The following is a 16,525-nucleotide window of genomic DNA, read 5'->3' as shown; positions in this document are numbered from 1 at the left end:
AGCTAATACCTACTTACCTTACATTTTCTCTTTTCTGTGACTGTCTTTACCACATTAGGTTGAACTCTCCTACCACTCTTAGTGGAAGAGATAACTTATCTTACTAACTTTGAATTGCTGCTATATACCATAGATAGAAGAAGTCAAAACTATAGGTAGAATAAGTCAAATCTAAATAAGCTGAAGAACGATAATCTGGAAGTTCAAGCAAAAATAAGATACCTCCTCTCTTGGAGTATTCAGTCATTATACACACAGTTATCTGAAAAATGGGCAAATTGATTTCTTGCCTGACTTGTCTAGATAAATCAACACAAATGTACACATTAGATGTCTGCAAGCATAACCTCAATTCTTAAACAAGTGAAAAACATAAAGATGAAAGCTACAAAAGGTTACTAGCTTAAGCAGGATAAATTTTAAAAAGCCAAACCTCAAACTCTTCGTTTCAAAGCTTTGGTTACCCTAATTTGTCCAATGGTAAATGTACCAGAGTTGTTGTAAGACACTGTGAAAGAGCAATTCATTTCAAAGTCTTAGAGCCAACTTAAAGGCTGACAACCATTAAAAATAAAATTCTTTATGTACACTTTGTCTCTGGATACATAAGCGCTTACCCATCTTAAAACCTGTTTCCTATCTGGAGAAGATAACCTGGGCTACCATCTCTCTCAGTGATACTATCTGCTGACATATCCTTTCTCTGGAAAGACAGGAGTGCAATCCATCCTTATACATCTTAGTTTATATGTGAAGTTTGTTTATTCATACATTCAACGTGTATTTATTGAGGTCTTACTATGTGCTAGACACTCTTCGACTTGCTGGGATATAGGAATAAGCAAGGCACACAATATCACTGCTCTTATGGAACTCAGGTTTCAGCAGGTGAGCAGATAAGACACAAACAATTAGGTATATACTGTTGAGGGGAAGGGAAGAGTATGTGAAAGATGCTACTATTTCAGATAAAGCAGTCAGAGAGGCCTCTCTTAGGAGCTGATGTTTAAGTGGAGACCTGAATAAAGTGAGAGAAAGAGCCATGTAGATATCCGGGAGGAGAATGTTCCCAGGCATAAAATGCATCAGGGGACCTAAAAAGAGGATTATGCTTCTTCTAGAGAGTTAGGAGATATTCTTAAGTGACTAGAAGAAAAAGAAAGTCTTACACCAAGGGGGTATAACCTGAGGTTATGCACTAAGCACGCAAATCATGTTTTCTCCTCGTCTTATATCATGTAATGTATAGGATGACAACACTGTACATATTAGTTTCCTCCACAGGTGACGAAGTCTCCTGCTGGCTCATTCCCAACTACTCATTCCTCATCTAATCAGCTCATTCTTTCCATCTGTCTCAGACTCCTTGTTACCGCCTTTTTATCCCAAATAACTGAATCAACTCCTGTTTCCCATGCATCCACACACTCTCCTCCTCTATGAAGTTTCAGTTATGCCTTCTGGGTAAGTGGACATTTCAAAAAGCAAAATGGATGTGGAAAGTTGTGGGGTGGGGTGCAGTGGGAGGCAGGGTGGAACAAGTATGAAGACCTCGAGAAGATCTGTGAAGTCGCGGTTGGGGATATCTCTCTTCTTTATCTGTGGATGCCCAATGCCTAGCTCAGTAAGTGTTTGCTGCTGCCAGAGCAGTTGGAAGGACCTTTGAGATGTTGTAGTTAACCTCCCACTCCACCCATCTCAAGAATTCCCTTCCTAGGACAGGCCTTTGTGGCTCGTCCACCTATTAACACAGTGTAACTAGGCTGCTTATATATTTCCCAGTATTCATACAGAAGCACTTAGGCATTCGAAAAATCAGATTCAACCAGACACTGGAACTGGCATTTAGAACTTCCATTTTCTTCTTCCATGGATTTCTTAGTTCTAACTTTTTCTTCCGGCTTCTCTGTTTTCTCTTTCAAATAGTGTCTTTGGTACCCCCCAAAGCACCGCACAGTCTTGTTAAGTGATTATTATCTTGTTAAGTGATTATTATCTTGTTAAATGATTATTATCAATTAAAGGATCACTCATCCCTAATATATTGAATTAGAGATTATTTCACCTATTTTTCTTACCTATCCTTTAGAAACATTTCTTCTTAGATTATATTCAAAACCTAGTACCCACTGACTGCACCGACACCAGCCCACTGTATGTGTCTAGTGATAAGAAACTGCCACTTAACGTGTTTCTGTACTCGGTTCTTTGTTATCTAAAGAGATTTATATCTTTGGTTTAATCCACTAAATTTTTCTGCAGTTTTTTTCAACCACTTTATCAAAAAGAAAAAAGTCAGTAAATAAAGTCAAGTGAGCTTCATAATTCTCCCAAATTTATGAACTTAGGATAAATTTTGGTATTCATTATAGTCAGAAGCTCTTTTTCTCACAGCTTTTCAAATTAAAGTTTCTTAATGACAAAGGATCTTTGCGTACTTGATTGTACAAGAATACCAGACAGTAAAACAGAAAGGGGGGTATTCTGGCGTTTATTTAGAAAAAGATAACAATGTGATTGAAGTTATCAGTATGGCTATTAAGTTCAGATGGCATTGAAAAGCTAACAAAAACCCCAAACTGAAAAATATATCAATGTAAAAAAGCGATCTTGGCACTAGAAAGTTTTAAATATATTAGTCCTTATAAAACTGGGATCCATGACCCTTCAGGGATTATACATAGTAGACACTGAAAAAGTCTTAGTGCTTGATAAATAGGAAATACCTCCATAGGCACAGATGTCCCAATGTACTTAAGCCAGTGAGGGTCATGCTGGTTTGAGCTCAGTAGACGTTGCAGAGCTTTAAGAATTCCACGTTGAATTTTTATAGTACTTTTTAATTTTCAAAGTAAACCACCATGCATAAGACTCGCAAGCAAGAATGCTGGGTGCTCTCCCTATTTTCCAGAAGCTGAAACTGTGACAGGGAGCCGTAAGTGACTACACAAATGTATGCAAGACAGCAGAGAGGCATGATCCCATTTCTCCTTTATATTTTGTTTACAAATTCACTGATGACAAATAAAAATTATTAAAGATCCAAGAGGGATTTCTAACACAATATCAAATATTTCCCTTCAGATCACTATTAAGTATTCCTATGTTTTTCTTTTTTTCTTTAAATGTCTCAGATTTCCCCACCTATAAAATTAAGGTAAATAACAGCTGCCTTCAATACTGCAAAGTTAAGGACAGAATCAGTAACAATATAGAAACTAGAATTAAAAATCTTCATAGCATTGTTAAGAGGTTTAAATGAGATGAATGCATACAAAGTCCTTAGCATAGTGGTGCCACAAAATTAAAGATTTTTAATAATCTTTTTTCCTAAGATTTTTAAGGTTAAAAATATATAGGAAAGAATATGGACAATATAGTTAACTTCAAAGTAACTTTCATAGAATACCTGCCTCATCTGTATTATGTTTCAGATCTCTACAACTAGAGACTAGATGTTGAGAGAAGCCTGCTGAGGAGTTTAGACTATTGAGAATTAGGTATTCAAAGTGTGATACCACTAACTAATTCTGTGATCTTTCTCTAGACACTTTCTATAGGTCTCATTTCCTCATCTCAGAAATGAGAGTGTGGGGAGTAGATGAGCTCTCAACTCCCCTTAAGCTCTAATCTAAAATCATTGTACCAAACATAGAAAGCAAGCTTTGAGAACCCAAGAGCCCCACCTCTCTGGCTCTACCAACAACAGTGTTTACATATTATTTTCTATGTACCACCAACTACGTTATTTTAAATTATTATTTCATAAAAATACCAAATCTGGGTTCATTCTTGTCTTGTACTTCTTGATAATGTACAAAGACCCAGTTTTAGTATATCATTCCCTACCCCAGTTGCCTCCTTCACTAAAACAATAGTTAAGAAGATTGTAGAATTTTAGAAACAGAAGTACACACACGTTTTGAAAATAATTCGTATATAATTGTAAAGAAAATATTTTGACTCTAAAACACCTAATTACTCAAGGTCATAGATTTGTTCAGCTCAGCCTGAGAACTCAAGTCTTCTAATTTTTGGTCTACTTCCTTCTACTATTTCTACTATTGAATAACTAAATTAAATTGTTTGGAAGGGATTTGAAGATTAGGGAAAAAAACCACCAAACTTGCAATTTATATCATCTTAAAATTAAGAAAACCCTTATCCCCAATAATTACAAAAGCACAAAAACAGTAAAACAACAACAAAGTAAAAGTGTCCATAGCAAACCGGTAGAGCTTTACAGTTCAACATGTGACAATCATAAGGTCATAAGTCACTGCATTGCCCCAACCAGCATGAAATAATAAAGCATGTACTAAGTTAGATGTCATTTCACAATAGCTTTAAAAAATTGGCTATCAAATATACTTTCATAATAGCCACAGCTAAATATTAAGAATAATTATGAAATCAACTAGAATAAAGGTTAATTTTATTGTAAAAAGAAAAGTTAACATTTATTGCAACAAACTGTATGTCCTAAACACTGCATACTTAAGTTGAACTCTCAAATTGTTAAAAAAATTAAAATTCCATGTAAGATAACGTGCTAAACATTTACAGCTAATCATATCATTAAACCTTTCTCTCCCCACAGATATTTTTGGAGCGCTAACAGCGTGAAAGAAAAAAATTCTAAAATAAGAGGCTTTCACTAAATTTGTTGTATTATAGATAGTTTTAATCTCGCTGAAACTTGCTCAAAAGAAAAAAAGTTTTAAAGCACTCAAAATTAATATTTGAGTTACTCTGGAAAAGTATGTTTAAGCATGCAGCTCTACTAAGATAAGTCATTAATATTTAAACTGGCCCAGAGATAAAATTAGGTGATGACACATCTCCATTCAAAATAATTGGCTTTAAGGACCATATTGCAATATAAATAGTTTAAATGACCATCTGGCAACTGCAGAATCCCATAATTTATTATATATATGTAACATAAATAAGAACTTATTTCCTTAACATTCCAGCAGAAAAATATGCAACCCATGGAAATATATTACTAGAGAAGAGGGTTGTACTCCATAGTCAGATGACAGTGTATGTCAAAGTGCACTAGGAAATATAAAGTGGTTATATCAACATAACACATCATCCTTGTTTCAACTACATGCCAGTAATTAGATTGTTATTGATTAAATAGCAGCCTATAAAAATGGGGAAAATATGAACTTGATCTTAGCTGAAATAATCTAAAAGGAATTAAAATCTCCATTCCATCTTTTTTTTTTTTTTTTGGTAATAAAGTATAGCAAAAGACAACAACGTAATCCTATAAACATCAGGGTTATATTGCCACAATTAGCTTTAGATTTTTACCTCAGATAAAAGAAACTAAATTGTAATCCTGAAACACAGCCCTAAATTTTTCTTTTTTTAGTCCTCTGACTTCATGACAGCTGATCCAAATTGTTGGTTTTCGGAATTGCTCTTGATGTTTCTAAACTTATCTTCCACCTTTCCACATCTCCACCGCCCCTCCCTCTCTTGCCTGCCTTCCCCCAATACCCTCTAATTCACAAACTCCACTGGAAACCCGTATTCAAGGGACATTTGTGACGGTAGTGAGGAATAAAAAGGCAACCTGTCAAAATTAGGTGTCTGGGGGTTGAAATCACTCTCTACAACTAATTTTTGAACCACTATAAAACTGCTTACTTTCTAAACTATAACTTACTGGGTAAAATCAATACAAAAATTACCATTAAAACTCACACTCTAATCCAGGCTAACATAAAAATGATCATGCACAATTCAAAGAGAGAGGAACACTTAACAGATCTTTTCTTTTTTTCTTTTCCCCTAAATGGAAGTTCCCCATAAGAATATTTTTATTTACTTGAAAATACAAAACACGAGTAGAACAAGCCAGAAGGAAATGAGAGCAGCTGGCTCTCTGAAGTTACAGATGTAAGGAGAGCATGGGCTTCGAAACACTTCTATAGAGGTCAATAAGTAGTTGATTTTTTTCAGTTATAGTTTAATTCAACAAAATATTTCTTGAAAATTCTTTTGCAACACGATTTACCAATATACATTTTCCTTGACTCAGAAATATGGAAGCAAGTGCCCATTACTTTGGCAAATACCTGTAAAAACGGCATTACCCAATTACCAGGATATCCTCAGAAGGGTAAATGCTATTAGGCACAAACCTATTTTGTCTATTTAATTTGCTCAGATAAACAGCAGTACATAATGAGAACTTACTGCTCAGTAAAATTAGGTGTGATCTTAAAAGTAAGAAAAAGTGGGTTTTAAGAAATATGTCCCAGGCTTATTTTAAACCCAACGTAAATTAAGATTTCCTAACAACTAGCCTATTTCAATCACCTGCAGGCCAGTGTGGATTAAGACTTATAATCAACCAATTAATACAGATGTTCTTTCACATTAGTCACTCATACTAAAATAAACCCTTTTGAGTCAATCTCTCCTTCACTAAAATCTCAAAAAGCCCCTAAAGTGATCTCTACACACATATGAATTTTACTACTATTACAATTTGCATTTAAGCTACATTTATGGAAGGTATGTTTCAGAATAGGTCTTTCATAAAATTTATAAACAGTCAACATAATGTTGAAAGTGGTCAGATTAACTAAAATATCTGTAACGTCAATAGATAAAACCAAAACAGCATTATAATACAAATTATTTTATCAGTTATAAAAATATAATGGACTAGCCAAAGAAACATCACAAGAAGTAATTTCAATAAAATCTGACCACACGCTAATCACACATTTCTATACTGGAGTCATTCCACACTAAATTGACACACCTGAATACACAATGTGTTTTACCTTGTGTTTTTTTTTTTTCCTTTTACTAATATAGCCATAAAGAAGTAGAGGGTTTTAAGAAAAGGAAAAGATTATCATAAAGCTAAAAATACACAAAGAGCCAAAAGCAAATCTCCTTTAACATTCAGAAATCGTTTTATGAGTGAATATCAGAAACATTAAGGTTAAAAAAGACACTGAAACACTCACTGCCAGAACCTCTGGAAGGAGAGGAAAAAGGAAGTAAAGAAAGTATCCATAAAAAAGGGGGAAAATCAATAAAAATCTCTTCTTTATGCCTCCCTTCTCTGAGAAAACATTCAACATGATGTTAATTAGAAAAATGAAAAAGGGACAGAATTTGCTTCACTCATCCTATGCTTGTACAGGTCTTCATTTGCATTATGTTAATAAAATTAGACACAGGTGCAATTAATAATGAGATGTTAAAATCTACATAAATTTTCATAGCTTCATTAAATGGCAACCAACAGAGCCCTAAACTCCACCTAAGACTGAATTTACAAATTCATCTTGCGTCATTCTTTCTCTCCAATAATCATACTCTTCAGAAAACGATCAACTTTTTAACACTAAAGTTTCAACATAATCCCAATAAAAGCTCTAATTCCACCTGAAACCATTTACTTCTTTGTCTCTTTTCAGCAGTTTCACCATTAATGCTCAAGTAAAACAATGCTGAAAATCAAATCATGCAGAAATCTGCCTTCATCAATGTTACACGTTTATGCTAAATTTACTGAATTTCATAATTTAAAAAGCATATTAAGGTAGAATGGCTAGTTCGTTTTACTTAAAGAATGTATTTGAGTATCAATGAGGTTTCTCTTGTTTTACTATCAACGAACTTAAACCTTAAAAAAAAAAAACTTTACTATGCTCAATCATGACACTCATAATTTTACAATTTAACATAGTAACTGGATGTTGTGCTATGTTGACACATCAGAAGGAATTGCCTTCCCTCCCAAAACAGAGTGTAAAGTGACTTTTTTCAAGCATACTAAGACAAAGCAATTTTAGGTGACATCTTAAAAAGTCAAATTACAATTTTTGCTTTAAAAAAACTTAAATAGAAGGCAAGTTATTAGTGGATTTAATATTTCTATATCTAAATTCAGAAAGTCAGTATTCAGTATAGTTGTCTCAACATGTTGATTTACCTGCTGATTACTCAGGGTCACTGGCCTTAATGTTTGGCTGGAACCAAAGTAACATATAGAGAAGAGAAAGCAACCAATTTTAGTTATATCAAGGCTATTGTTTGGAAACAACAGGCTAATTCAATGATGGTGAAAAAGAAACATTGTTTCAATTTATTTGGAAGAAGCTTTGTTCTGGGTAATCACAGTTCCCAATGTTAATCCCATAAGGTACAAAATTTTCAAGCTTTCTCAAACTATCCTGTAAAGATATTATACCTTTTCATTAGGACACAAACTACTGATTATAATTCCAACTCACACATCGGCATAAAATAATCATTTCACTGGATATTAAAGAATCTTGAAAGAGCCACATCATCATTGCTTTGTCTACTATCATATGGCTGTTATGAGGCTGACACACTTTAAATGTTATAAACTACTAGAAAAAGTACTAAAATGATCTTTAATGATTTAAGGATAACTATATTCATCTAAGACTTACTCTCCAGATCCTAGATTCTATAGGGCTTAATGAAAGTTCATTGTGAATGGAAAATGATAAGTTCTTGTTCCATGCCTTTTTTACAGTAAGGAAAATGATAACATTACCATGCTGATTATCAGAACAAAAAGCATTAATAATCACCAAGCTTTTCCTAAGATATATGATTTTTCTTTGTACGATTCCATGTTTTATAAATCAATGTAAGTTTCCTACAGAAAGCTTAGTCAAACCAACTGTACTTACTCTTTCAAGACAAACAAGCACATTCAATCATCAATTCCACTGCCAAAAATTTGAGATTGAAAAATTTAAAACACAGCATGTCTTTTAACGTTTAAACACAACAGCTTATGCGATAACATCTCAAATCTCCTTACTGAAAACATTTTAAACCTTCAATTCAGAATGATAGCAATAAAAAGCTGAAGTGTTCTTCTAAGTAAAAGATAATTATTATTTTAATAATAGATTAGTAGGTAGTTTACGTTAAGACACACAAGAACCAAGGATTTTTTTTTCTTTTGATAAGAAACATCTAAGCCTTTTAAAGGAACAGAACATAGCCTAAATCTAAGTCTAAATTTTTTCCCCAACAAGCAAAGCTTCCTACTTAAAGAGGAAAGAAAAGAGACACCTCAGTATTAGAATATACCTTTAACAGAAAAAGCATTTTTAAAGAGAGTTTTAAATAAAATCTTCAATGACTAGTTAATGTGAACACGAATATTTAAGAACTTACAGTACTTACATACAAAGAAATCACTGTGTCTACTATGCCCTTCCTCCTCCCTCAAAAAAACCCACTGATTAATCAATCAATCTTGTGTCTCTACAATTACATTTTTATATTTTCCTTCACACCTAAAATGTGATATACATTTATCTGAACTGGGGGTGGGGGTGCAGGATAGAGAACTTAACTCCTAGGAAGATACACCTACATTTAGAACTTTCTCCTGGTAATTACATTTTAACAGACCTTTTTGAGGTCAAAAGGAAATGTCAATATACTTAAAAATGATGCAGAAAGGAGACAGAGAAACAAATCAAACATAGCTGAGACTGAAGCTCAACAATGTTGGCCATCAGCTATCTACTTGAGAACTTGTAAGAACATTTGAAAGTAAAATCAAGCACCGTGTTGCCACCAATTCCTTTCTTAAAGAGACCAATCAGCAGACACAACTTATCTGCTTTAGGTCAGGAACGCTGTGGGCAAGTCCCACGTCTAACACTCTCGTCAGGTACACTGCGCACTGACTGCATTGCTTTAGCAATCTCAGAACTCAGATTCTTCAAGGTTCAGTTTGAAGAAAAGGGTTCATTGTTAGTACTTCTAATTTTTAACCCTTCAATCTCCTCAGGCTAACACTTCACAAATGTACAAATACAGCACAACGTTTGATTACGTGAAGTATTACGGGTGTTTTTCATCGTAGTGTAAGAGCATATTCTAAAACAGCTTTAAAAATATGCACAATAAATATATATTTCTAAACACTATACCCCCTTGAATTTACATATTTTTTACTAAAGACACCTGTAAATGAGCAGTATTCTTTTAAATTTTTACATAAAAATTTCTATTACTGGCCAATGGGATACTAAATACCATTATTTCAGGGGGAAAAAAAAAATACTGGGAAGGGTTTTGTACAGACCAATCACTTAGGTTTTCTACCATGCCTACTTTCAAGAGCCCGCTTAAACTTATTCACATGAAAAAGCACTTGAATTGTTGTCGAACACATTCAAATAAATGAATATTTAAATCTATCAATTGATCTTAAATGTACCATTCTCAAGAAACAGAAAGCATTAATCTTACCTTGAATAGCCATTAGAAAAAACCGATCGACCGGAGAAGTTCAAAGTCCCTAAGGAAGTCAAGTTATCATCTCCAGATCCCTGGCATCTATTCCAATTTTCTGAACCAACAGGAATTGGTGGAATGACATTAAAAATAGGTTTCTGATCCTGCTGTTGAGAAAGGGATGCTGTATTCATGTCATAGTGGTACATCTGTCCCCCAGAGGTACTCACACCATGAACAGAAATGGCAGACATTTTATTACCAATTATATTTGCTCCAGAAAAGCTGGCCTGACAATAAACTGGGCCCAGTTTCTCCTGCTTAATTACTCCAGGGGTGCAGAGTTCAATAAAATCTTCTTTTTCTGTTTTCACTTGGGGCAGTGGCACACTGTTAGGGCTTGATAAGATCAGATCTCCATTATCTTTAATTTTAGGTTTAGTGTCCAGTAAGACAAGAGGCTTACAGTCCTCTTTTGAGTTTCCTTCCAGAAGGAATGGATCATCCTCTCCTGCCAAAGGAGAAAGCAAACAGTTTTCATCTATCAAGAGGTCTGAGCTCCAAGGGCTCTCACTTGTCTCTTTACCTGGGGACCCAGAAGAAAACTCCAAATCCTGGAGTTTTTTCCTCCATATGTCAAAGGTGCTTTGGTCTGTGGTATACAACTTCACATTACCCCCATTAGTGCCAGTCTGGCCCTTCAAATTTTGCTGTTCTGAAGATACATCAGAGTGAGTTTTTGGAAACTCCTTCTCTGTGGGGGCAGCAGAGGCAGCAGCTGATGCTGAATTCTTGGGGTTCTCTGGAACACTGGTCGACCTATTGAGGTTTGCGATGCTTTCTTCCAGAAGCCGAAAGTCTGTTTCCCCAGAGGAAAGGCTCATTTGGCCCTGCTGTGGGAATCCCAGGTCATTTCCCATTACTTTTGTCTCTGTCTCTCCCATATACAGTCCCATTGATAGTGAAACTGCCTTGGACAGATCTGGCTGCTGCGCATTGCTTCCGGAGCCTTTTGGAAAATCAACCAAAAGTCTTTGCTGCTTGGAGTCAGCCTGAGAAGCAGCAGCCAGTGAGGGTGAAGATGCAGAAACCTTCACAGTAGCTCCTCCCCTTAGGGTTTTATAGAAGTCCATCACATTTCCCCTCTCTCGACTAAGCACACTGCTGGGGATTTCTTCTCTACTGGGGGGGCTTAATGATTCCTTGGGGTCCATCAGTGAATATCAGCTACAAAAAAAAGAGAGGGGGACATAATAAGCTATAAAATCACATTATCACCGTGATCCGATTAGTAAGAGCCTGTTAAATGAACCTTTTAGTTAATTCCGAATCTAATTCCTTGTTATCAGAAGAGTAGATTCTGACTTCCGTAAAATAAAAGCCGTGTCTCCTGCTCGCATTCAGTGTGCCACATTTAAAAGTACAATGCAGTCCATTTGCACAGCTGAGAACAAAACTGTATCAAACTAAGCCTGGCTATTCATCCTGCCACTCACAAATTGGTAACTTTGTTAATCACGGACATTATAATTCATTACATCTGTTTATTCTGAAGGTTCAAGTTGATGTCAAAGTATTTAATTAAAAAAAAGGAAGTATGATCATTGAAATTCCTACCTCTTTTCAACCAGTCAAGGCTGTTGGCTTTTCTGAGAACTAATAAACATAAAATCTGATAAACACTATGCTAGAATTCTCTATCTCTAATTACTCCCAATTCCTCTCCTACCGGCTGGTCACACATCCAAACCTTTTAGTACAATCTACTGGTGAACCATGCATTTTACTTGGAAGATAAACAATGATGGTCTGCTCATCTTCCAATAGGGTAGGAAAAGGCTCCTATTTTTAACCGATATTTCTTACTGAATGTGCCTAATAGTGCCTGCTTTCAAATTGTGGACATATGAAATGAAACACACTGTATACAAGCTAACTAAAATTTAGATTTAAAAAGGAATGTGTAGTAGCTTCTCATTACAATATTTTAAATACGGTATAAGAAATATAGCTCTCTCAAACTCTTAAAACACAATAAAATCTAGATGAAGCTACATTTTCTTTTAAAACTGCTTAAGACCCTCAGTATGAAATACTATTATGTCTCTAAATTAAGATTTTCCTTTCCATATATCGAAGTATTGAAAAACAAAGGGAAAAATAACCACCCCAGAACTGTAAAATCACATTCATATAAATCCAAGTAAAATAATACAATGCTCAGAATAATTCTCCCTGCATTCTAAACCTTCACCTATCCTAATTCTGAGCCTACTCTCAAGAGGGTTAGGTTGCTAGAAGATTGTTGACAATCAAGATGTTTTAAGAGGCGGGCAGAGACTTTGATAAGCATATTTGCGACAGTATAGTCAAATCCTGTCCAATGAAAGGCAAGTTTTCCCGTATAGAGACTTTAAGAAGCATAAACTTCACTGGCCCTCGCTAAAAGTGGAGCGTGATGAAGGTAGACAGAGAGGTGGGGACGTGCCACTACAAATCTTGAGGTTGAGGGTAAACTGCTTATCTCCCCGCCCCTCCGCCGTGTTTAGCTGATAACGATCTCTAAACACAAGGTATCAAATGGAGCCTAATGAATTTCCACGCCACTTTGACAGCTGCCTTCAAACTCGAAACCAAAACAATACTTCATAAAACGAAACGATCCCTCAAACGATTTTATCCCCCCGTTTAAATTGCAAATAACCCTGTCACAGTAATTGGCCTTAATGAACCATGCCAAGGGGTCTTAAGCAGCATTACAAGGCTGCAATTACCAAGTCTGCAACCTCAAAACGTCCGACTAGCGCTTGTCAAAAATCGCACCACGAAACTATTATGGTTCGGGAGGGTCTTCTTCTAAAAGGGGCCACTTCAAAACGTCAGGAGCGAAGTGATGCCAAGCGCTAAAGAACAAACCCTCGCGGGGCGGGGGGGGGGGGGGTAGAGAAAAGCGCGAGGTTAAAAAAGAAATATGTCCAGACCTGTTGAGTTCTTTCTCCGACACGCCCACTTCTACCAGATAACACCAGCCCTGGCCGAAGTCTCCGAGTAGCAGGCTGTCAGCCCCCTGCGTGTGTACACGCGCGCACACACACACACTCACACACACCCCTGCGCGCCCGCCAGAAAGGAGACGCACTGGAGCCTCGACACAAACCCTGCTCGCGCTCGGGCGCTCTAGGGTGGAGCGGACAGAGTCGGGCGAGCAGGATTCAGACGCGGCTCAGCGTTCACCAAAAAAATGGGTGTCTGGGAGGCCCCCTGGGAGGGAAAAGAAAAGGGACTTGGGGAAGAAGGAAAAAAAAAAGAGAGAGAGAGAGACCAGGATTCCTCACCAGCGAACGAGAGCCTGGAAACCCGGACGGCTCGACGAGGCTCCACTCGCAGAGAGCTCGGGTTCCTCCCCCTCGGCCAGGGGACGGCGGTCCAGGGAGAGGAAGAGGCCAGCGCTGTCACCCGCGCGCTGCCCTGTCGTCACCGTCCCCCGGCCCTCGCCAGCCCCCACCCCCACTACCCGAAGCTAATAAAACTTTGCAGGCTCCCGCGGCGCCCCCGAACGGCCTCCCGGCCCCGGCCCGCACCTCGGGGAGCGAGCGCCCGTGGGGGCCCAGCCCCCGGCCCTCCCCTCCCCTTACCTCTGCCGGCGGCGCCACTCACCGCACACCGTCCGCCGCTCCCACCGCAGCGGAGATAAACAACTTAGCGTGTGAAAGCAGGAGGAGCGGGAGCGAGAGATATTTTTTTCTCTCTAAAAAAAGGAAGTAAACAGCCGCCCCCTTCTCCATGGGGGGAGGGGAGAGCCCCTATTTGAGAAAGTCTCCCATTTCCCGGCTGACAAGCCAGCTCCCCGCCCCGCGCCCGTCTTCGCGGGCCGGGGCTCTCGGGCGCGCGTCCTCCGTGCCGGCGCCCCGCCGCTCCCGCCGCTCCGGCTGCTGCGTCTCTTTCCACCCACTAGAATCCGTCCCCGACGGGCGGGCGGTGACTGGGGCTCCCCTCACAGACTCGAGCTCGCAAAATGGAGGAGGAGGAGGAGGAGGGGAGGCAGCGCGGACAAGCGAAAGGGCCGCCCGGCCGCTGCAGACGAGCGGGACCGAGCTGGGGGCGGGCGGAGGCGGCGCCGCGGCGCGCACACACTCGCACACACACGCGCTCCCACCCCACCCCCGGCCGCTCCCCGCCCGAGGGGCCGCGCGGCGGCGCGGGGAACGGTGCAACCTGTTGGCGACGCTAGGCAACTGCAGGGGCGGCCGCGGCCCCCGCCCCCACGCCCTCCGCGCGGGCCCCGCCACCCCGGCCGCGACGGCGCCTGCCCGCCCGCGGCCCCCCGGCACGGCCCCCGCCGAGGCTGCTTCCTGGGCGCCCGAGGCTTCTCCTCGACCCCCACCCCTCACCCCCCAGGAAAAAGGAGAGGAGGCGGCGGCGGGGGCCGACCTGGTCTTTCTGGGGCGGGCTTCGGAGGGAAGCCGAGTTTCTCTAGTTTCTCTTCTCGCTGCTCCTTCCCGCCCCAGCCCAGCTCTGCGACTCCCGACCCACTCCGGAGCTCGCCCGGTCCCTCGGCAGCAACCGTCAGCGCCCCTGCGGGTGACAGCGGGCTGGCTGGGGGAGCCGGGGCGCGGCCCGCAGCAGAGCCGCGAGGGTGGTCCGCGCCGCCGCCCCCGGGCCGAGTTGAGCGAAGTGTGTCACTTCGCACGAGGCTACAGGGTTGCACGGAAACGGTGCAGCGGCGTCTCGGCCCCTCGTAGGGCCGGACGGCCAGACACGCCCTCTGGGGAGGCTTCAGGGAGGGGAGGGCAGGGAAGGGGGTCGGCGCATACATACTCTGGGCCGGGGGGGAGTCGCGTGCCGGCGGTCCCCCACCCCCGCATCGTCTGGGCGGCCCTGCCTGCAGCCGCCGCCGCGTGCTCGCACCGGGAGAGAAGTTGCAAAGCAGAACCCACCCTCCCCTGCGCCCCGACTGTCCCCCACCCTCTTCTCCGAGCCTGCGAGGCGGCGGCGGCGGCGGCAGAAGGAGGCACCGCCTGCCAAGTTCAACCCCCATCTCTCCCTCCCTCCTAGCGCGCTCACACTTGAAGGAAGTTGCACGCCAAATGCAAAACCTCCAGCGAACTGGATTTCTTTGCATTTTTAAATTATTATTTTTAAGGAAAGCGGGAGGTGGCAGGCTTAAAAGCAAGTTGCAAGCGAAACAGTAAGTTGCTTGCACAGTACGCCCTCCTTCCCCCACCCCAACTCCTGACCTCTCCTTCCACCCCCTTCGGGGCCCACGTCCAAGTTTCCCGCGGAGGCCCCTCCCCCGAATCTTGACATTTGCTGCACTCGCCTCAATGCGTCGCCCACCCTTTCGTGTTCGTGGGACCCCCATCCCTCCAAATAAAACAGAACACACGCAGCTTTAAAATGTCAGCATTAAACTCCTTCCAGCTCTTCCCGTTACGCGCCTCCCCCTCTGTCCGAGGGAAACACGTGGCCTGTCCCCAACGAAAGGGGAGTGGGGCGAGAGGAGTCCGCGCCGGTGGCCCCCGCCCCAGCCCCCTTCCCCAGCTCGCCGCGTCTGGAGGGCTTGGGCGACGCCGGGATCGAGCCGCCTACCTTGGGCGGCACATATTATGATTTGTGTGACTCGGAGAAAGGTTGTGCTGTGTTGCTTTAGGGGTTGGGGAGGTAACTTTTGCGACCCCACAGGTGACAGCGCTTGCCAGCTGCAGCCGGGGTCGGAGGCTGCCGCAGCTCCACCTAGCTCTGCCCGGGCGCCCGGCCGCGCTCAGACTGGCGGCAGCTGCTCTGCCCTGACATCTTGCAGAGGATTTGGGGGGAGTGCGTGCCGGAAGCCGCCTGCCGCCATCTTGGTAAAGGCAGCTGACACCGCCCGGCCGCGCGTCCACCATCTTGGCCAAGGTTCTCTCTAGCGGGCAGCCTAGGTTGCCCTCTCTCGGTTCTGGGGGTGTAGGCGCTGCCCCGTGTGTCGTTCGAGATGACGGGAGAGAACTAGGCTATTAGCGAGCCGCCCGCCCGAAGGCGATCTGCGCGGGCCGCCTCCAGATGATGCCAGGGCCGCCATCTTGGCAAAGGAAGATACGCTCACAGCCTCGGAAGAGAGAAGGGAACCAAGACCTTTGCCAACCCTCAGCCAACCCTGGCTGCTAGAACCCTCAGCCAGGAGAATTTTTATGAAGAAAGCCGAGCAACCCAGTTGTTAACAAAACCCCTCTGGATACAGACGAGATGATTCCTCTTTTCTTTCCCTTGG

General features: G+C 41.6%; 1 protein-coding gene across 6 annotated transcripts in view; it reads right to left on the bottom strand.

Moving 5' to 3' along the window:
• Window positions 1–14,976, bottom strand: part of NR3C1 (nuclear receptor subfamily 3 group C member 1) — a 130,645-nt gene extending 115,669 nt beyond the window's left edge. For 4 of the 6 annotated variants that reach the window (XR_009518948.1, XR_009518949.1, XM_060008619.1 and 1 more), the window contains exons 1-2: window positions 13,914–14,368; window positions 10,294–11,505 (exon numbers count right to left, since the gene is read on the bottom strand). Coding sequence is in view for 4 of the 6 variants with exons in the window: in XM_060008619.1 (XP_059864602.1) it covers window positions 10,294–11,492 (1,199 nt within the window). In the remaining 2 variants the exon portion in view is untranslated. Of the gene's footprint in view, window positions 1–10,293; window positions 11,506–13,613; window positions 13,636–13,913; window positions 14,369–14,709 lie in introns of those variants that run through there. The other 2 variants (XM_060008620.1, XM_060008621.1) reach the window with 2 other exon arrangements.
• Between the last annotated feature and the right edge of the window lie 1,549 nt (window positions 14,977–16,525).

The sequence above is a fragment of the Delphinus delphis genome, chromosome 3 (genome assembly GCF_949987515.2).
Source record: "Delphinus delphis chromosome 3, mDelDel1.2, whole genome shotgun sequence".
NCBI lineage: Eukaryota > Metazoa > Chordata > Mammalia > Artiodactyla > Delphinidae > Delphinus > Delphinus delphis.
Note: the sequence above shows the minus strand (reverse complement) of the source record. Positions and strands in the feature narration are given on the sequence as shown.